The sequence below is a fragment of the Pangasianodon hypophthalmus genome, chromosome 1 (assembly GCF_027358585.1).
Source record: "Pangasianodon hypophthalmus isolate fPanHyp1 chromosome 1, fPanHyp1.pri, whole genome shotgun sequence".
Lineage (NCBI taxonomy): Eukaryota > Metazoa > Chordata > Actinopteri > Siluriformes > Pangasiidae > Pangasianodon > Pangasianodon hypophthalmus.
In genome coordinates this window covers 14,377,933-14,399,197 of record NC_069710.1, presented here as the reverse complement: position 1 = coordinate 14,399,197, position 21,265 = coordinate 14,377,933, and the positions used below count along the sequence as shown (strand labels likewise).

At 36.7% G+C, this 21,265-nt stretch overlaps 1 protein-coding gene across 2 annotated transcripts; it reads right to left on the bottom strand.

The window, feature by feature from the left end:
• Positions 1-2,152: 2,152 nt before the first annotated feature.
• Positions 2,153-12,225, bottom strand: irx2a (iroquois homeobox 2a). Of its 2 annotated transcripts, none has more exons than XM_026926051.3 (5): positions 10,963-12,225; positions 7,032-7,455; positions 3,971-4,567; positions 3,382-3,453; positions 2,153-2,782 (listed from the first exon to the last, which is right to left on the bottom strand). In XM_026926051.3, exons 1-4 carry the CDS (start codon positions 11,224-11,226, stop codon positions 3,401-3,403), a joined length of 1,338 nt encoding a protein of 445 aa, XP_026781852.1. In that variant the 5' UTR covers positions 11,227-12,225; the 3' UTR covers positions 2,153-2,782; positions 3,382-3,400. The 2 variants fall into 2 exon arrangements, with proteins under 2 accessions (XP_026781852.1, XP_026781853.1); XM_026926052.3 differs by having other exon boundaries at positions 3,382-3,450.
• Positions 12,226-21,265: the final 9,040 nt, after the last annotated feature.

Sequence of the window (21,265 nt, the reverse complement as noted above, 5' to 3'; positions counted from 1 at the left end):
AGGTGTGTACAGTAGAAGTGTGTATAGATGGAATGTGTATAGTTGGAGTGTGTACAGGAGGAGTGTGTACAGTAGAAGTGTGTATAGTTGGGGTGTGTACAGTAGGAATGTGTATAGTAGGAGTGTTTACAGTAGGAGTGTGTATAGGAGGAGTGTGTATAGTTGGAATGTGTACAGGAGAAGTGTGTACAGTAGGAGTGTGTATAGTTGGAATGTGTATAGTAGGAGTGTGTACAGGAGAAGTGTGTACAGGAGGAGTGTGTACAGTAGGAGTGTGTATAGTTGGAGTGTGTACAGGAGAAGTGTGTACAGTAGAAGTGTGTATAGTTGGAATGTGTATAGTAGGAGTGTGTACAGTAGAAGTGTGTATAGTTGGAATGTGTATAGTAGGAGTGTGTACAGGAGAAGTGTGTACAGGAGGAGTGTGTATAGTAGGAGTGTGTACAGTAGGAGTGTGTATAGGAGGAGTGTGTATAGGAGAAGTGTGTACAGGAGCAGTGTGTATAGTAAGGGTGTGTATAGTAGGAGTGTGTACAGTAGGAGTGTGTATAGGAGGAATGTGTACAGGAGCAGTGTGTATAATAAGGGTGTGTATAGTAGGAGTGTGTACAGGAGGAGTGTGTACAGAAGGAATGTGTACAGTAGGAGTGTGTATGTGAGGATTGTGTACAGTAGGAGTTTGTACAGTAAGAGTGTGTATGTGAGGACTGTGTACAGTAGGAGTGTGTATAGGAGAAGTGTGTACAGGAGCAGTGTGTATAGTAAGGGTGTGTATAGTAGGAGTGTGTACAGTAGGAGTGTGTACAGGAGGAGTATGTACAGTAGGAGTATTTATATGAGGAGTGTGTACAGTAGGAGTGTGTATAGGAGGAGTGTGTACAGGAGAAGTGTGTACAGGAGGAGTGTGTATAATAAGGGTGTGTATAGTAGGAGTGTGTATAGGAGGAATGTGTACAGGAGAAGTGTGTATAGTTGGAGTGTGTACAGGAGAAGTGTGTACAGGAGCAGTGTGTATAATAAGGGTGTGTACAGGAGGAGTGTGTACAGTAGGAGTGTGTATAGTTGGAGTGTGTACAGGAGAAGTGTGTACAGGAGCGGTGTGTATAGTTGGAGTGTGTACAGGAGAAGTGTGTATAGTTGGAGTGTGTACAGGAGAAGTGTGTACAGTAGGAGTGTGTATAGGAGGTGTGTGTATAGTTGGAATGTGTATAGTAGGAGTGTGTACAGTAGAAGTGTGTATAGGAGGAGTGTGTAGAGAATTAGTGTGTATAGGAGGAGTGTGTACAGGAGGAATGTGTATTGTAAGGGTGTGCATAGGAGGAGTGTGTAAAATAGGAATGTGTACAGGAGGAGTGTGTACAAGAGCAGTGTGTATAGTAAGGGTGTGTACAGTAGGAGTGTGTACAGTAGGAGTGTGTATAGGAGGAGTGTGTACAGGAGGAGTGTGTGTGTGTGTGTTTTTACTCTAGCTTCATCTTCTGACGATAAAATCTAAATGTGTAAAATGTCAATAATTCACTTCTTCTAAACCCTTCCCCGTAGTGTGCACTACATAGGGTACAAAATCATGTCTCCTACACCCTTCATAATGTACAAAGCGCAAGCTGGGACAAAAGTGTTGCCACCCTATATAGGGCCATGTTCAAAATCCTCCAGGGTGAATAAGTGCACTCGTGCAGGTCTACAGGAACAAATAAAGTAATGTCGTAAATGAATTAAGGAATAAAAGACTCCATGTCCTGCTGTTGTAGGAAAATAATCAACGACAGGGTGCTGTGATGAAGAGGAGTTACTGTCACCACGGCAAAGTCGATGATTTTCTTCTAGCAGCATGTCCTAAAGTGTTTTATTCTCTAATGAGCCTTCCTGCGATGCACCAGTGGCAGGTTTACAAGAAATAAAAAGAATAAATGAAGTAAATGACAACTTTGTAACTTAATTAAAAGTTATTTGTGTTATTATTTCTTATGTTAGAAGTTTGAATAGAAATTAATTTTAATAATTACGGCAGGCTCTTTCATGTCCGGCTTACAAAACGTTTAATTGGTCTTAATTTTTGCAATTAATTTGCATATGTTCTTGAGAACAACAACAACAAAAAAAGAACATCTTTCATGTGGATCTAAAACAAACACACACAAAGCGTGCCGCCGAAATTAGCCAGTGCACGTTAGCACGTCTCTTTTTATTTACAATGCAAGATATAAATTAGTAAAAGTCTTCTTGTTTAACAACATTTTTGTGTACACCCTCGCCCGTTTTTTTCTTTTTAAATAAAAACCGACCGTTATCTATTTACAAAACAAACAAACAAAACGTCGGGGGTTTTTGTGTGTCGTTGCAATACAACTTGCATAAATTATACAGGCGACTTGCCCTCATTTACAAAAATAAATATCAAATATTCCACTCTTCACCGGCGCCGTGTCGTCTTCCTGCGTTTCCGTGTGTCACATCCAGGCCCAAATGAAAAAAAGTCTTCGAAATAACGTTCCACGTTTCCCGCGTACCGTCAGGGTGGCAATGAAGCGAAACTTAGGGATCCTGAGAAACCGTGTCCTTATTTACGGGTTAGATAATTACTTTAATCAATAAAACGCACACGTCTTGTCCAATAACACACCTGCTGTCCATTTAGGTCCTTATTTATCAGAAATTTCATAACTGTAGGTGACACCAAATATGATCCGGTGTACGGGGAAATGATTTAACGCCAGCGTGGGAAGAGGAAGAGGAAGAGGAGGAGGAGGAGGAGGAGGATGGTTCGCTTGATGACGCCTACCTGCAAACCAGAAGAAAAAAAAACTACATTTAATATACAAGTTATAATGATGTAACAGTTCGTCCTGCTAATTAGCATATTCATGATTTATATTAATTGATATCTATAATAATAGTTATAACATTTAGCCAATAAGAGATTTGAGAAATACTATTCCCGTAATTCATAATGCTTCATGGTTAGCTTCATAATGTAATAATGACAAAAATATCCCACATTATTGCCACATTATAACGAGATGATATGCTAATTAATATTAATAAGCCATAATTATAATATTGCTCCATAACAATAAAGACACATCAACCCACAAAAAAAAAAAAAATCCATTTAAATATTTAAATTCATGAAGTGTATAATCTCTCTGTGGACACACACCATATTAATCATGATGCTAATTATAATGTATTTAATATTCATTAGTATTCTAATTCACAAAGCTGAAAGATCTTATGTAATTACAATAATGAGGCAAACTTCTCCACGAGTTCTCCATTTACCCAAAAGATTAGCTTTTCATTTAATAATGAAAATGAATTCCTGACAAGGAATTCTGGGAAAAGACAGATGTCATTTTTTAATTGTTATTGATGACGTACTTGCTCGTCGTCTTCATCTTTAGCTCGAGAGGTAAGACTGAGGTCCGAGTGTGCACACGTCACCGGAGTCTGCTGGAAAAAACAAACAAGAAATAATAATTTAGGGGGAAACATGTGTTGAATTTAGGAATGTGATTATTATCTGTTATATGATGATGTCATAATTATAGTAGAATATCATTATGATATCATAAAGCATAAAAAAGTATTGTGATAGAAATGCAGCATCATTAAATTCCTAGTTGTGAAGAGTTTTGTGCATCATGATAACGTTTAAGATTTATAATTAATTGATTATAATTTGTTGTATGCAAATGTAAAGTTGCATATGTTAAATATTTATCATGATGTTACTTATTATGTTAATTAATATGTTAATTTAGATCAAGAATTGTAATACTGAGCGCATGATACAGTGGATTCAAAAGTTACAGAATTGAAAGTAATTTACATAACCTAAGCTAATTAGCATAGATAAATAATATGCTAATAAGCATTATAATTATTATTACGCATCAGTGGATTAACACTGAGCTTCGCCGTGAACTCTATAATTTATGTCGTGTGAAACTTCTTCTTGCTCTTTCACCTTTCTTGGCCTCCGCGCTCAAGGCCCTGAAGTGCTGCTCCGTCTGGATGTGATTAGCGTGATTAGCCTTTAGCATCGTCGTCTCAGGAGTGTGTTTATGAATCGAGCCGTAGCGCAGGATCCCCTGCCCGAAGTTCCCATAATTGGCATAATTGCCGTAAAAAGGAGAAGTGTAATAAATCGGCCTGGCCAAGATGGACGCTGAGGGAGCCGCGCCCGATTGGCTGGAGGTCCAAATCCCGCCCCCTGAGGGGCAGTTCTGGCTCTGGAGCGGCTGTTTGGGGTCTGAAGTGGCGATTTCAGCCAACGACCAGAGCTTGGGCTTGGTGTTTTGGCTCTGGACGTCAGCACAGGTCTTGTTTTTGTCGCGATGCGCGTCCAAGAGCGGCGCCTCCACCCCGGTCAGAGGTGACGAGGTCATGGGTTTGGGTGACAGACCCCCGTGACCCCCGTGAGCCGAGGTCAGGTCGATCTCAGAGCGTTTCTCTTTTGCTTCGGGAGAAGGTTTGCAGGAGAAGTCGTCAATCCTGCAGAGGACTTTCTCTCCATCCGACTCGGCCGAGTGGTCAGTCAGAGAGTCCACATGTAGGCTGATGCCTGAAAAAACATGACAAAGATAAAGCTGTGTCAGAATAATGAGACTTTTTAAAAATATAAAATTTTAGCTGAACAGTGTGAATAATTTCTATTGGACAAACAACTGGTGAAGGGAATTATGGTCTTTTAACATCTGGCTTATTATATTATATTATATTATATTATATTATATAGCTCTCAGTATGATATGTTTTGTAACAAATTGTCAGAAAACAACAGACCTCTATTTTTAAAGAAATAAAATTAAATATTTGATTTTAAGTGATATTTATTTACAAAAGAAGGAGCTAAAATAATTGGAACAAACATTAGTGTAGCATGATGTTTATAAAGCAAAACCTCTGTTACTCTGGGAACTTCACATCATGACACACTTTATCACAGCATGGATCTCGGATCATTAGATCACACAGCTTCAATCTGACTGTACAGCTCATTGTGTGATATTATAATCTATATTATTGATATTATAATTTAACATCTTCATGTTTATGGACCCTCCACTACACAGAAACCTCCAGAAACTCTAATGATTTAATGAAAATATTAAATGTAATGCTGTCTGAATGTGTTTAATGATTTTCATTTTGGTTTTTGCAAATCACTTTTACAGTTGATAGACGATCTATAATCTATAATCTGTAATCTATCGTTTCTAATTCCTTCACTTGTAAATTCTTTCTAGACTTTTGTGAACATGTTTGTTGATCATAAAAACATTTTCGAGGCATTTACAAAGCCATTCGATCAAAATTAAAGGTGCAGTCTTTAATTTTTTTTTTCTTGTACAAATAACCTGGAAGATATTTAGAACATGATAAAATAAAAACAATGGATGAAGCTATGACATTAGCAGAAGGTTATTACGTGGCTGAGAAAACCCATTCGGAAAAATGACTTCCGGTCCGGAATGCTTGTTTGTGTTTGGATTTGCCTCCTGTCAGTCATTTTATAGTCACTCTACAGGCCAGTGAAGATCCTGGGGGGGCGGAGCTTTATGAACATGGGTGGGAACGGGCTCCATAATCGTTAGAGACCTAAAGTTGAAAAATAAGACTAATCTTACCTAACGCACGTAAACTGTAAGTTATAGAGTACGAATTCACATAACAGCAAAAAAAAAGCAGCTTGTTTGCTGTTTCATTTTTCCAGAACGCACTTTTGTGAGTTTTGCTGAAACTTCTGTAAAACATGATTGTAGATAATAGTTCATTAGTATTTTATTAAAAATTGTGTTAAACATGGTATGAACATTTGTCAATATGTTAATTGTTCATTCGCTAAAATTATTCATAATCGTTCATTTATAACAACAACAATAATTTGTCTTATTTTGTCTTAATTTGTGAACTTATTATTGCAGTTTCCAAGGTATTTTAAAATTTTAATTTTAAAAATTACTTGTTTAATATGTAAAATTTCCACATAAAATACATCTGAAATGTATTCAAAACACATTATTTACATCGATTGGATTCCAAACTTCTGAAGCAGCCGTCGTACGATCATCCCAACACTCGCACCTGATCTCCTGTGTGTCCTTGAAATGTCCTTGATTTTAACGTCCTTCGGTGAGAATTCATACCCTGTAACTTACAGTTCAGGCTTTTTATTTTTTCTAAAAATGAATCTGTTTTTATACACAGTGTTAACTTTCTCTTTGAGATTTCATCATCTGGACATGCTAACTGACCTCGTTTATAACATTTTTACTAGTTAATTTAAAAATTGAATTTTTTATTTAATCTTCTCTGGAGGTCTGGATGTGAAGGTCGTGTTTGTTTGAAAACGCTGTTTTGTGACTGTCGTGTTTGTTTCCTTTTGACACTAAAAATTAATCAAATTAAATAGAACTACATTAAATATTACCTACATTATTCTGCATATTATTTGTATTATCTTCATTTATGCAACTTTTATCTTAAAATAATCTTAAAATTAACTTTTATTAATAACATGATTTAAACTTAAAAAAAGTGTTCTTTTTTTAGAATAAATAACCATATTTATGTTATCTTTTTAAAGAAAATAAATAATGTTTTTCTTTTTTGAATATATATATATATATATATATATATAAAATAATGAATTTTTTTATTTTTATTTGTTTACTTGCTTGGTGTGAAGGTTGTGCTTATTTGTAAACTGTGTTTCCTTTAAAAAGTACAGATAAACCATATTAAACAGAAATTATAATTTTTTTTACTAATAATAGAGATATATCTAATCTATTCCTTTAAAAACTAAAAATAAAGCAAATTAAACAGAATTTATACATTTAAATTAACAATATAGATATATTTAATCTATTTATTGTAGGTCTAATTTCTTTACAATTATGGGAGTCCAACGAATTTTAAAAAAAGTTTTGTTCTTTTTTTTATAAACAAAACTTTTGTGTTTTTGTTTTGAAATGTAAAATCATACTTTTTATGTTTTGGTTGTTAAATGATTATTAATTTACCCTCATCCTCGGCGGACGCGTCTCCGTTGTCCGCGTGCTTGTCGTCCTCCTCTTCCTCCTCCTCTTTCCGCTCGGCGCGCGCTCCTTCCTCCTCGTCCTCGTCCTCGCTCTTGGCCCGCGCGCCCCACGTCACTTTGTTCTCCTTCTTGAGTCTCCGTCTGGCGTTGGCGAACCACGTGGACACCTGCGTGAGCGTCATCTTGGTGATGATGGCCAGCATGATCTTCTCGCCCTTGGTGGGATACGGGTTCTTCCGGTGCTCGTTCAGCCAGGCCTTCAGCGTGCTCGTGGCGTCGCGCGTGGCGTTCTTCCGGTACGCGGGGTCGTTGAGCTGGTACGGGGGCGGCGGGAATCCCGCACTGCCGTATGGCGGGAACCCGAGCGGAGCCGCCATGGCCGAGGGAGGGGGGTCGTACGGGGAGGCCTGACACACACACACACACACACACACACACGGTAGAAAATCGTTATGCAAATTCCATTTCAAATAATAATAATAAGAAGAAGAAGAAGAAGAGTGTAACTGTTTATTTGTTTACATTTTAAACGGCTCTGTGAAATATAAATAAATAAATAAACAAATAAATATGAAGTGTTATCAATTTTAAAGCTTGTATTATTATTATTATTATTATTATTATTATTATTATGAAATTGGAATGCATAATTAAAATGTAATAATAAATAAACAAATAAATGTGAACAATTTGTTTTCTAAAATAAAACATTGATAAATTGTTTGTTATTGTTGTTTATGTTGTTGTGTCTCTTTCTGTTGTTTATTAATAGGTGATTCGGGATAAAATAAAATAAAATATTTATTGGAATTTTAATTTGTTATTATTATTATTATTATTATTATTATTATTGCTGTTGTTGTGCATCACTTAAGAGAAAATTGGTTTATAAATAAATAAATGGAAAAATACTATTAGTAGAAGTGGTATAGTACATTTATAATAATAATAATAATAATAATAATAATAGAGGGTTTAATGAGTGTAGAGTTTATAAAGTGATAATCGGTTCTGAATCGGTTCAGTAATGATCACATTAAAGTGAACATCATTCTACTTCCGTTTCCCATAATCACCGCTCCGGGTAGCGAGTGTGTGTGTGTGTGTGTGTGTGTTTTCGGGGGAAAGTGCGTGTTTTCGAGTGAAGTGAAGTGTGTTTGAGTGTGTGTGTGTGTGTGTGTGTGTGTGTATGTGTGTGTGTTTGGCCCGGTCGCTGAACCGCAGCATTACATTAAATCCTATTAAGCATTATGAAGCCCTTAAAAAAATCCGTGTCATTTGCGTCCTAATTCAGCTTTTATTCTCCTTTCAGCTGCGCAAATTTAACTCCACTTTATTTCCAGCCTTTTAAACCGCACTCTGCCTTTTCTTTTCTTTTTTAACCTGTTCAGCAGCGCGAGCGTTTCATTTCTACACCACTTGTAAAAGATGTTTTCAGATCATGTCGGGAAAATAAAATCGACTCCTTAGAATGAAATGTTTCGGATTTTTTTCCATCTCGTGTTTTAGACCTGCAGTGAGGAGTTTTTGTTTCACACCTTGGAGTCGGATTTTTGGGTTTAAAATCTGTCTTTTCTTTTTTAAGTTTAAGACAACCAGGATGCACAAATCCTCTCTCTCTCTCTCTCTCTGTCTCTCTCTCTCTCTCTCTCTCTCTCTTGTTCTTTATTAACAGCAGTAACTTTGAGTTATTGAGTAAAATATCTGCGATTCCTCTGTATAACACGGATTACAGCTTATACAGAATATTAAACAGTATAGTAAATAATCACACTAAAACACTTTTAACCCATAATTACTTCTACATTCTTATTCTTTTTCATTCATAAAAAAGTCTTATAGTAAAAAAAATTCAAAAAGCAAATCCGTTTATGCAAATCAGCTTTATGCGAATTGTTTCATATTTTTTATTGAATAAATAATGAGATCTTTGTGCATCAGAGCTGATTCTGTTTTTTTTTTATTGATTCTGTTCAACACAAAGGGCTTTACAGTGTAACTCACCCTCATTAAGCTGTTTGGTGGAAAACTGGTGAAGAATGATTTAAAGCTGTGCGTGTTTCAGTAAAACTGCTGTATGTCTGGATTTGCTTTATTTCATTTTTATTTTACTATCATTTTTTTGGTTATATTACGTTTTGACGCAACACCTGCAGTGTGCACGGTTCTCATTAGTGTATTTATTTATTTATTTATTTATTTATTTATTTATTTAAAGCCGTATTTTTCTTTTTCCTCTTCACACAGAGCAAGAAAAACAAACGAACGAACAAACATTACACACGTGTTAATTGTGTTGAATTCTACTTGTGAGTTTTCCTCCATAAGTTTGAATCCCAGTGAGACTTAGGCATAAGTAAATAATAGTAAATAATGCACCAGAAGCTTATTCAGCGCAGCAAAATCCTCTAAAGACACATGAAGAAGTGAGAAATGAAGAGCTCGCGAGCTGAAAAGGGCTGAATTTTCATCAAATCTCAAATAACTGTCGTGCAGTAAATCAGGCATGACATTCGCCCATTCGCATAAAGAAACAAAATCGCTTAAAACCTGCGTTTGTGTCATGATCACCGTTATTGTTATTATCATTAATAATAATAATAATAATAATAATGACAATAGTTCTGACATGATGCAGGATTTTCTGTGCATCTCTGTCAGGGAAAAGGAGCTCGCGCACGTGATTTCAACCTGATAATTCTCATACATAACAACAATAAAACGATTCAGTTTAACGCGTGCATTTCGTTCCATCAGGGAGGAAATAAGCTGTAAAAACCATCACGATAGATAAAACGATAGATGTGTCACGGATGCACTAAAAAATAAAATAACAATAAATAGGTGCACGCGGTCACAAGAGAATGTATTATTAAGCTATATATTTAAAAAATAATAATATTAGTAATAGATATAAATATGTGAGCGTGATCTTATCGAGCTTTGAGGACTTCCCAAAAATAACTGAGAAACATAATGATAACGATAATGAAATGTCACGTGACGCAACAATCATCTTATAAACCTGTAAACTATCATTTCATAGCGCGTCCATTTTAGGAAACACGCTCGCGCTGAGGTCTAATAACGAGATGATGTCATGATGTAGCATGCATAAAAATGCAACAACAGAAAATCCCTATAAATATATAAATATAGCTATATAGACAGATGTATCGATAAACACGGACGCTTTATATGTGGAGCATTAGTAATAATTCTGAAACTCTGTTAGAGCTGAGACACTAAACACAACATGGTTCCTGGAACTAACATGAACATCAATGAACCTTCGTTTAAATCATTTAAATAAGAAAAGGTCCCTAGAGAGAACCCGCATTTCTCTCTCTCTCTCTCTCTCTCTCTCTCTCTGTGTGTGTGTGTGTGTGTGTGTGTGTGTTAGCCTATAAATACGATATAAATGCATTAGAGCCTGTTTATACACACTACGCACGCGCACTTTTCTTTACTCAGGAAGAGCTCTTATTTTAAAAAACAAAAACAGCAACAACAACAACAACAACAACAACAACACATTACAGCATGCACGTGATGCGCACAATGATTTTTCTTCCCCACCCAGTTACAGTTTCCCGCAAATAAAGGTGTAAAGGTGGTGTCTATAAAATTTGATCGGGTGGCACGTGCGTGGCTTTTTTTTTTCTGTTGCACATTTTAAACGAAACAAACAAACAAACAAACAATAGATAAATATGCACATGTAAATGCACATGCAAATATGCACAATATGATGCTGACCTAATGATGAACAACAACAACAAAAAAAACAATTAAGTTGAACAAGCATGTCGCAAGCGCGTCCATCCCTGCACAACACGCACGAGCTGCCGGTAAATAAAACTAAAAACCAGCATGCACGGTGAAAACCGGATGTAGATTGTGAAAGTGTTTACCATGTAGGAGGGGAAGCCGGTGGCCGGGTCGGTGTGGTAGCTCAGCGCGCTCGCGAAGCCGCCCGTGGCGGAGGCGGTGAAGGCGGCGGACGCGGGGTACGGAGTGAACGCAGAACCCGTGGACGAGGAGGATGAGGAGGAGGAAGACGAAGACGAGGAGGAAGACGAGCAGCGCGCGGCCAGCTCGAGCTCTTCACTCCTGAGCGGGTAGAGAGCCAGAGAGCCCGGGCCGGGCTGGTACAGGTAACCCTGAGGATACGACATCGCGCCGGAAAACAAAAACAACTCCAATATATCTACTACAATAAAAATAAAAACACACACCGCGCACCAGACGCGGCGCTAATGCATGAGTGTGAAGTGTCCAAAAAACACACTGTGCTTAAAGCATGTGTAAAATGGAAAAAAAAAAAAAAAAAGAACAAGGGCGGAAAAAGAGAAAAAGATGTGTGTCGCGCGACTGTTTCTTGTTTCTTCCCCTAAAGCATGAAGAAGTCCGATGTTTCTTTACACAGTAAAAAAAAAAAATCAGAAGGATTCACGTCTTCTGGTGATGCATGCGATGGTTAAGGTGAGATCTTCCTTAAAAATTAAAAATAAAAAAAAGAAGAAGAAGAAGAGAAAATGCACAAGTGAAGTCGCGCGCCGCTTCTTCTTCTAATGCATCTAACAGATCCGGTGTTTTCTTCCAAAAAAAAAAAAAAAAAAAAAGGACATAAAAAATTAAAGACAGAATGACAGAAAAATGGACTACTACTACTTCTTCTTCTTCTTTTTCTTCACAATTGCATCCAGTCTTTTGTCCAAAAAAAAGAGAAAAAAGGAGCCCGAACCTGAAAACGCAAACGAGTCGCGCGATATCTCTCTTCTTCTTTTTCTTCTGCTTCTTTTTCTAAAATGATTTTCTTTCCCACAAAAAAAAAAAAAAAAAAAACAAGAAGTGCAGGAATAGAAATACCTGGCGCGCGCCTCGCTACTTCTTCCGCTAAGATGGAGACTAATTAAAGCTGATATAATGTCGCATAAATAGAAATAAAACGCGAACACACGCAGAAAGAGAGAGAGACAGAGAGCTTCAGCGCCGCGTGCGTGCGCGAGAGCTGCATGGGTGTTTGCGCATGTACGTGTGTGTGCGTGTGTGTGTGTGTGCGTGTGTGTAGAGGGCTGTGAGGAGCACGAGCAGCAGCAGCAGCAGCAGCAGAGTTTCTCGGCGCATTTGGAGGCTGTCACTCAGTGCGCGCGGATCTGAATATCCCATCTCCGCCCCTCGCGCTGGGAAACACACACACACACGCAGGGTGACGCTCGCTCGCGCACGGGTGTGTTTTTAATACAGCATGCACGCGGCGCGCGATAAATTAAAAAAAAAGTATTTTTAAATAGAAACACTGCATTAATTATAAACTGCGTCTCGTGCACGGAAATAGTGCGTCTCCCTGTCTCGCACACAGAGTTCCCACAATGCATCGCGACCCTGAAAAAAGTAATGTGTTAAATCAAAACTCAGAGTTCCCACAAATTAACACTTACATTCTAACACAACATACACACACACACACACACACAAAGAGTTTCCTGTGTGACTGTGTGATCAAAACACACTAACACACATTTGTGAATTCTCATTTTAAGATTAGTTTATGTTAGTGTACATCAATGTGTTAATGTGTGTGTAGTACACCTCTCATGTACTAACACACACTAAGACACGCCTACACACAAACACACTCCAACACACATTAATACACATTAACACACACCAACACACACTCAAACACACCAACATACATTAGCACACCCTAAAACACATTAAGACACACATCAACACACACTAATGCACAGCAACACTAACAAAAACAGATTAAAACACACCAACACGCACTAACACACATTCTCACACACCAACACACACTAAAACACACATTCTTACACACTAACACACACTAATACTCAGTCTCACACACTAACACACACACATTCTCACACACTAAAATGTGTTAATTTCACACTGTCCATCATTACTAGTGGTGAATCAACAGAAAGCATTATAATAGCGCAGTGTCGCAGCAGGTGTTTATTTAGCAAAACAATTAACACAGTGTTTATTTAACACGTACAGTCTGAGACGCTCCTGCAAAATGCTTCTATTTGGCATTTTTTCTAATTTAATGCAATTATTTATTAAAAGTTATCAACATAACAATTTGTGTGTAATGTTAGAAATATTTAGTGCTAAATGCTGAATATTGTATTTTCATGATATTGAAAATTTTTTCTGTTTTTTTTTTTCAAAATTCTAAAACTTTATTTATTTCCAGTTTTAATTTTAGAAAATCTCATAATAGAAAAAATAATAAATAAAGTATTAAAATAACATCTAAATATTTAAGTGAAATTTGTATGTTCATTTTTAAGGTATTTTTAAGCAGTAGGTTTTTAGCCCTGTGAAGCGTGTGTGTGTGTGTGTGTGTGTGTGTGGTTATTGGAGCTAACACGTCTCTTTTAGCAGTAATAAGATTAGGATAAGGCCACAACAGCAGCCCAGCCAGCTCCACTCAGCTGAATAAGGCCGTGTGTATGTGTGTGTATATGTGTGTGTAGCAGCAGTGCACGGGTCAGCCGGTGGGAGGTGTGAATCGCCCTCTCAATGTCACGTGTGTGTAGAGGATATGTGGAGGGGTGTGTTAATGTTTCCCAGTACTGCTTTTTTAGCTCTTGTATTTGTGTGTGTGTGTGTGTGTGTGTATCAGTATGTGTTTCCCAGTGTCTCCGCCTTTATGTCTTATACTGAACATTTTAGCATATAACACACTCTAAAACACACTAACACAAACTAACACACCCTTTGTGGGGATAAAAACATGTGTTACTGTCTGCTAGTGTATGAGAATGTGTGTTAGTGTGTGAGAATGTGTGTGTATGTGTGTGTGTGAGACAGAAAGAGAGAGAGTAAAGAAACTGAAATGTTCGACTACTAATGCGCGGGTGTGAAACAGTGGACTAACACACACACACACACACACGCACGCACACACACACACTCATGCCATAATCAACAAGGCAAACTGTGTAATAATCTATAATAAACTATTCAGTGTGTGTGTGTGTGTGTGTGTGGAAAGAATTTATTTAGATTCTGTTAAGTAAATCATAAAAACAAAAACATATTAATATTAATCACATTTATGTTCATGATGTTATCGCATCAGAATCAATCATTTTAATTCTCCTAAATTTTATGCCTTTTACAGTCTCAAAGATTTGCACTATTATGCTAAAATGGATGAATAATTTAATCACAGGTGGATTTACACCTAATGCCAAGGCTGTATATGTGAATATGCTAATGCTCCATGAATATTCATAACACCTTTAAAATAAAGTGTCCTGATGTGGCATGAAATTTAGAATGAAATTTAAGAAATCGGTATCAGGATGAAATCCAAATCAGAAGCGAGTGAATGAGACCAGTTAAAATGGCTCATGTTCATACAGCGTTTTTATCTGTTAGTTAAATGAGAGATAAATATTTAAATGAGTATTTAAATGATTTCCTGAGTGATGCTTTAACAATAAATATACCTGAAAAATATCTGCAGAAAAGATATTATTAGTATTATTAGTATTATTCTTCTTGTTGAGGAATTGAAATTTCTTTCTCTCTCTCTCTCTCTGTGTGTGTGTGTGCGTGTGTGTGTGTGTGTGTGATGATTCAGACCTCCGCAGGGAGAAATTTGTAAAGTGGATTGATTTGTCAGTGGCTTATTTACCGAAAAGAACAGAAGTGTGTGAATTAAACAGCAGGGGGCAGTAGGAGCCAAGAGGGGGGGCAGGTTTTACACACACACACACACACACACACACACACCCCTTTAAAATTACAGTTAAAAAAAAAACAGCTGAATCTGTTTCTAGTAGTTTAAGTGTAATAAGTGTGAAAGTACAGAATATGTTAGAACCCTTATAGGTTCCATGATGAACTCTATAATAGAGAGTTTCCTATCAGAAAGGATTCCAAATAGGACCCTTAATTATCCAATAAACCCTTGAAGAGCCCTTTTTCTCCGAGAGCACCAAGCGTGACACGTTCTAGGTGTTGGGGGAAAAAAAACACAACAAAGGCAAATAATTCAAGGGTTCTTTAAGGGTTTATTGGAGTCTATGTAGAACCCTACGGTGCAGTGTATCCCTATCAGAAACGGTTCCTAGGAGAACCCTTTCATGAGGTGAAGAACCCTTAAATATCCAAAGAGAACCCTTTTGTCTTATAGTGTATCACGTACAGAGCTAAGTGTTAAAAGAGCTAAGCGTTAAACTTCTGACAGGTTCTAGATGCTAATAAAAGAAACAACAAGCAGTAATTTGGTGTTGTGCACATTTACTCCTTACACTTAATCCACATACTCTCTTAGAAAAATAAGGTTCGTCAAGGGTTCTTCGGATTCTGTGTAGAACCCTACGACAGAGTGATGCTCTATCTGAAAGGGCACCTGATGGGTAGAACCCTGTAAGGAAGCTTAAAGAACCCTCGAGGAGAGCTTACCAAGAACGAAAAGATAAATGTTGAGCTCCTGATGTTAATTCAGTTCCATCTGTGGAATTTTATAAAAACGTTATTAGCAGACTGTATTTCCAAAAACCCTTAGCAGTTCTTCAGTTGTCCCTACTGTAGAACCCTTAAAGGTACTATAAAAGAACCCTAAAACAGAGACCCATTAATCAAGAACCCTTGAGTGTTGTGGGTAAGTGTGTGGTATAAACGGCTCATTATTTTATTTTTATCTAAAACCTGTTTAACATTTAGCTTCTTGGTACGCTTCCTAGAAATAAAAACGGTTCTTTAAGTGTTCATTGGATAATTATAAGTTCTTAGCCTCTTAAAATTGTTCCATGTGGAAGCCTTTGTGATAGAAAAAATATTTATAAAGTTCTATATTTGTTATATTTGTAAATGTGGAATTAATTAATTTTGCCAATGATTACAATTTTCGATTTATTAAAGAACAACATGTCATACTTTTTATCCATTTATAGTAACATTTAATGCTTTGGAACACGTTAGTTCCTTTTATCACTTACGTTACCGCAGCTATAAACATTTGCTCCCTCAGCAGCCTCTTTCTTTTCAGCATAACATATTATATATATATATATATATATATATATATATATATATATATATATATATATATATATATATATATATATATATATATTTTTTTTTTTACGAGTGTTTACGAGTCCCTGTGTGTGAGCTGTTACTATAGAAACGGTAATGTATTAGAACGAGCGCGTTAATATAAACCTGTGATATAAACTATAAGCAGCTGTGCTACTGTTAATCAATACCTCCTGACATGCCACTGCTAGATTTGGTGTTTGTCTCCAAACTTAACTGAAAAGTTCTCTCCGTCTCGCTCAATAAACATCCGTCGAACGGAACGCTGCAGGTGCAGGTTTTTTTTTTTTCCAGATCATAAAAAGGCAATACAATCACGCACATTTCCCAACAGTGTGTTCACTCATTAGCCTTTTAGACCATTGATCAAAGTTTACTGACAAATTCTGTGATTATATGAGTCCTTATGCTCAATAAAGCTGATTAAATAGGGGCCAAGAGCTCACACACACACACGGCTCCTTACAGAGTCAGATTTATGACGCACGCCATTGAGTCTGATAGAAGGCAAGAAACAAATATTGATTTTTCATATTTTTCCCCCAAACTTGTTTACTCTGGGTCCTCTGGTGGCCCTGTGTGTGTGTGTGTGTGTGTGTGTGTTTAAGGGGAAAGGGATTATTACCCCTCACTTCTGATGAGACAAATTGCTCGGCGTGACTCCGGTGGCCAACGGCTATGCTTTGATGTCACGTCGCTTCATTTGCCCTTCCAACTAAATGATTATTGATTTTAGATTTCTGAAGCTCTCGAAAATGTGAAAATCGGGACGAGGCCCTCCGGAGGGCGGGGATTTGTTTTATTAACTTATTTCTCGCAGGCCTAATTCTCTTTGGCCGACTGCATGATGTCTGTGTGCGTGTGTGTGTTGAAGTGAAAGGGGGTTCACAACTGCTGCTAAATACTGAAAGAAAGAAAGAAAAAACATTTATTAAATCATAGAAGGCTCTTAAAATTGATGAGGGCTGTGTTCCAAATGCAAATGTTTCCTAAATTAAAAAAAAAAAAATTTGTTCTACAAAGATACTGTGACATAAAATCATCATCAAAAAAAAAGAAAAGGCGCTAGTAAAAAAAAGTGTAATTCATAACTTCACATTACTACAGGTTACTCATTAGCTAGCTACAAGCCTGCATGCTAAGTAACTAATTAGCAGTAAACATACGAGATATGTATCTATTGCTAATTATCTAATTAGCACTCAGGCTGACAGTGTAATGTTAGCTATGCAATCTTTATCATGTTACAGGTAATGTCGTAGATAACATGCTAGAAAAAAATTCTCAAATTTTTTCAAACCTTCGAAACAGAACAAGGTCTTTTAAAGTTATTTAGATCAAAGAAACATTTCTGTTAGCATTGCATGTTTGTCTATTATAGACATGCTAGCAAAGCTAGCGAAGCTGAGATGGTGTAGGTCTTCTTCATTTCAAACCTTAAAAACACGTCTTCCTCAAAACAAGTGAGAAAAACAATTCACTAGAAAACATAAAGGCGTAAATTTGCGCTACTGAAGCCTATTCCGTAGCTAGATAACTGCCTTTGTGCTAATCAGCTAAGTAGCAGAACGTACAGTTATGAGAGAGGACACATGAACGCTAAAAACAAATGACCTCTAGATATGTTACATCGTTAAATTAAATGTTAAAGCTGAAAACTAGCAAATGTTAGATGTAAATTTGTTCTTTTGCAGCCTATTTAGTAGCTAGCTATCTTCTTGATGAACAGCTTAGCAGCAAAGACATGCACTAGCAAATTAGCAGCTGACTTTCAATTTTAAGATGAAACCTAGCAAAAATATGCTAGAAAAGATGGACTCTCTAAATAAAATCAAGGGGACACTTCCAGTCAAGAATAAACTTTGTCTATCTGTGAGAATTTTATGTTTTAAAAAAAACTAGCAAAGACATTCTAGCAAATCTAGCAGAGATCAGACTTTGTAGGTCATGGTGCAATTTAAATCGTAAAAATACAATGTCTTTCTGAAAACAAATGAAAAAGAGTCACTACTGTATTTAATAGCTAGCAAAGAAACTAGCAAATGCTAGACTTGGAAGCTAATTGTAAATGCCAATCCTAAATTAAAAACGAGTAAATTAAGTGAAAGCGAGAGTTCAGTTCACTTTTTGTGATTATCTCTTAACCAGTTTTAAGATGAAACCTAGCAAAGTCATGCTAGCAGAAGTAAAGAAATTTAGGCTTTGCATGTCAGCATGAATTTTATACCTTCAAAACGTGATAACATCCTTCCAAAGGAAGAAATTCTATTACAATTATACATTCCATTAAAGCCTCACCTTTAAGTGGGACAAAAGCTAGCAAAGGCAACCTAGCATAGCTAACAGTGGCTAGTATTTGTCAGTCATGCTAAATCCTAAACCTTAAAAACACTCTGACTTCCTCAAAATTCTTTAGACAAAGTGCACAATTCCGTTCGAACCTCATATCTGAGACCACTTTCAGATAAAGGTGCACCAGCATAACTAGCAAAGGCTAGTATTCATAAGTCATGCTAACTCAAACCTTCAAAACACAATGAACATCTTCACAATGAGTAAATTAAGTCAGGGAAATTATATAGTTCATTAAAGCCCCACTTTTGTGTGGGGTAAAAAAAACTAGCAAAGATGCACTAGCATTATTAGCAATGGCTAGTATTTGTAAGTCTGTTGTAAAATTTGTAGGCATTTGTAAGCTACACTTCATAAAAAAATGCTAGCAAAACTAGCAGTGGTCAGACTTTGTATATCATAATGAATTTTACACCTTCAAGACAATGAATTCCTCAAAAGAAGTACATTTTATCAAAGTTTTAAATGCTAACCCTTTACGTGGTTGAACAACTAGCAAAGATGTACTAGCATAACTGGCAAAGGCTAGTATTCGTAAATTTTAAACCTTCAAACTGCCACAAAATTTCTGTTCGAACCTCGACACTACAGCCTAGTGTCTATTTCTATGTGAGACAATTTTTTGATAAAGACTAGCAAAAACATGCTAGCAGAACTAGCAGAGATCAGGCTTGGTAGCTCATAATGAAATTCAGACCTTCAAAACAAAACAACGTCCTCAAACAGAGTGAATTCGCTCACTGAAGCCATGTTTCTCTTAAAACTTCTCCTTTCTGTGGTACAAAAACTAGCAACAGTGTACTAGCATAACGAGCAAAGGCTAGTATTTGCATGCTAAATGTAAAGCCTTCAACATCCTCAAAATTCTTTCAATAAAGTGGATATTTCTGTTTGAGCCTCATATTTCTGTCTCTGTGAGAAAGTTTCAGAAAGACTTGCAGAAATTCGCTAGCGGAAACTAACGGAGGTCAGACGTTGTAGGTCATTGGGAATTGAAATGCAATGACACTCCTCAAAAAAAAAAAAAATGAGTGGATTGAATCATTACAAATTCCAGACACTTCGGCGTCCAACCTGTGTTCTGTCTCTTTTTATCGGCTCGGCTCGGCGCGCGAGGGCCTTCGGGAGAGAATATAAGGTTGCGAAAATGCCCTGTATTAGTTTACATGTTCTTTGAACACGGCAAACATTTGCTTTGAACTTTAGCTTTGAATCCCAAAATGTAGTGAGGAATGCCGTAGAGGATACACACGTGTGTGTGTGTGTGTGCGTGTGTGTGTCTGTAGGCGTCTTAGCAGTTTTCACTTCTATCCCTTCAGCAGATCTACAAAAAAAAAAAAAAAAAAAAAAAAAAAAAGCAAGAGAGTGTGTGTGTGTGTGTGTGAGAGAGAGAGAGAGAGAGAGAGAGAGAACAAAATCCACAATGGAAAATCAAATTCAGCCCAAATTTTCCCCTTAATATCGTCGTGACGTTTCGTGAAGTTTCCATATTTGGAAACGGTGCTACCATGGTAACGTAGCTAACAAACCATCATCTTCTTCCTCACTCAAAATCATTTGTGCCAAATTCTAACTCAGATCAACATCAGTGATGTCGTTTAAGACAAAACACTGGAACGTCATGGAGGTGGCCATCTTTAAAAAATTATTTTTTTTAAAAGAGTTTGGTATGACTCCGCCCCCCTGGTGCCACCTCTTAATATTTAAAGGTGGATTAATGATGTAAAAAAGATAATTATATACAGAACTTTATCAGTAGTTAGCTACATTAGCCTCGTAGCAACAGTGAAAAACTTTTTTCTTTTTATTTCCTTTCAGTTCTTTCGAGTTACTTTCTTTGTGGATTAGCGGTTATAGCTTTCCTACAACTTCACTCATGAAGTTTATAAAAATTTTCCTTTTTGACAATTTGTGAAAAAAAAAATAGTTTGTTCTGAATGACAACTTTTAAAGAATCAAATTGAAAGCAAAAATGAATCAATTGTTTTTTGCCATCTACACAAAAAAGATCAAATTTATTCAAATGAAAGTTAATTTAAATGTGAATCAGAGAAATGTGACTTTAAATATGAATTAAACAAACATGAATCTATAAATAAATAAATGTAAATCATAATGTGAATCTAAAATGTGAACCTAAAATGTAATTCAAATGAATGTGAATCTATGTATGAATCAAATGAACATGTGCAGATAAACCAAAATTTTTCCAAGTTTGTCAGTGTGCTAATTTGCAGATTTTCCGAGATCCCGGTGCAGTGCGGAGATACTGCCGTGTGGTTCGAGGCGATCTGATGCGTTTTCTGAGGGAAAGAGAATGTCTTTTGGTTCTTTGGGTTCTCAGTAACGAGCCCTGCGGAAAAAACAGGAGTGCCAGTGTGTGTAATCAGCAGGCGTCCATGTGCTTGGCAGCCAAGGGGGTTTCCAATCGGTCCCTCTGGGCGAGTGTGTGTGTGTATGAGAGAGTAAAGCGAGGAAAGGAACTCAAAGGCTGTGTTTTTGCATTGAGTAGAGTCACCAGCACACTGTTCCAATTTCGCTAAACACACCACAGATAGCTATGCATGTTTCAGTGCAGTGTATTTGAGGAAAAAATGAGGTTTTGGTTTTATCTTCTGAAAAAAAAATACTATTTTCTTTTCCAGATATTCTGCAGCTACTTCATTTCTCATTAGCATGAAATATTACCAAAAAAAATTTTTTTTTACGTTACTTGTATATCTTTAGATGGCCATTTGGGCATGACACAGTGTCATAAATGTGTGTAATGCA

Excerpts from the sequence above, each read along its gene's own strand:
- irx2a (XM_026926051.3), bottom strand. The coding sequence starts at position 11,226 with ATGTCGTATCCTCAGGGTTACCTGTACCAGCCCGGCCCGGGCTCTCTG. Across the intron at positions 7,456-10,962 it reads CCGGCTTCCCCTCCTACATG|GCCTCCCCGTACGACCCCCC; the intron begins GTAAACACTTTC and ends TGTGTGTGTCAG. Across the intron at positions 4,568-7,031 it reads CGCGTCCGCCGAGGATGAGG|GCATCAGCCTACATGTGGAC; the intron begins GTAAATTAATAA and ends ATGTTTTTTCAG.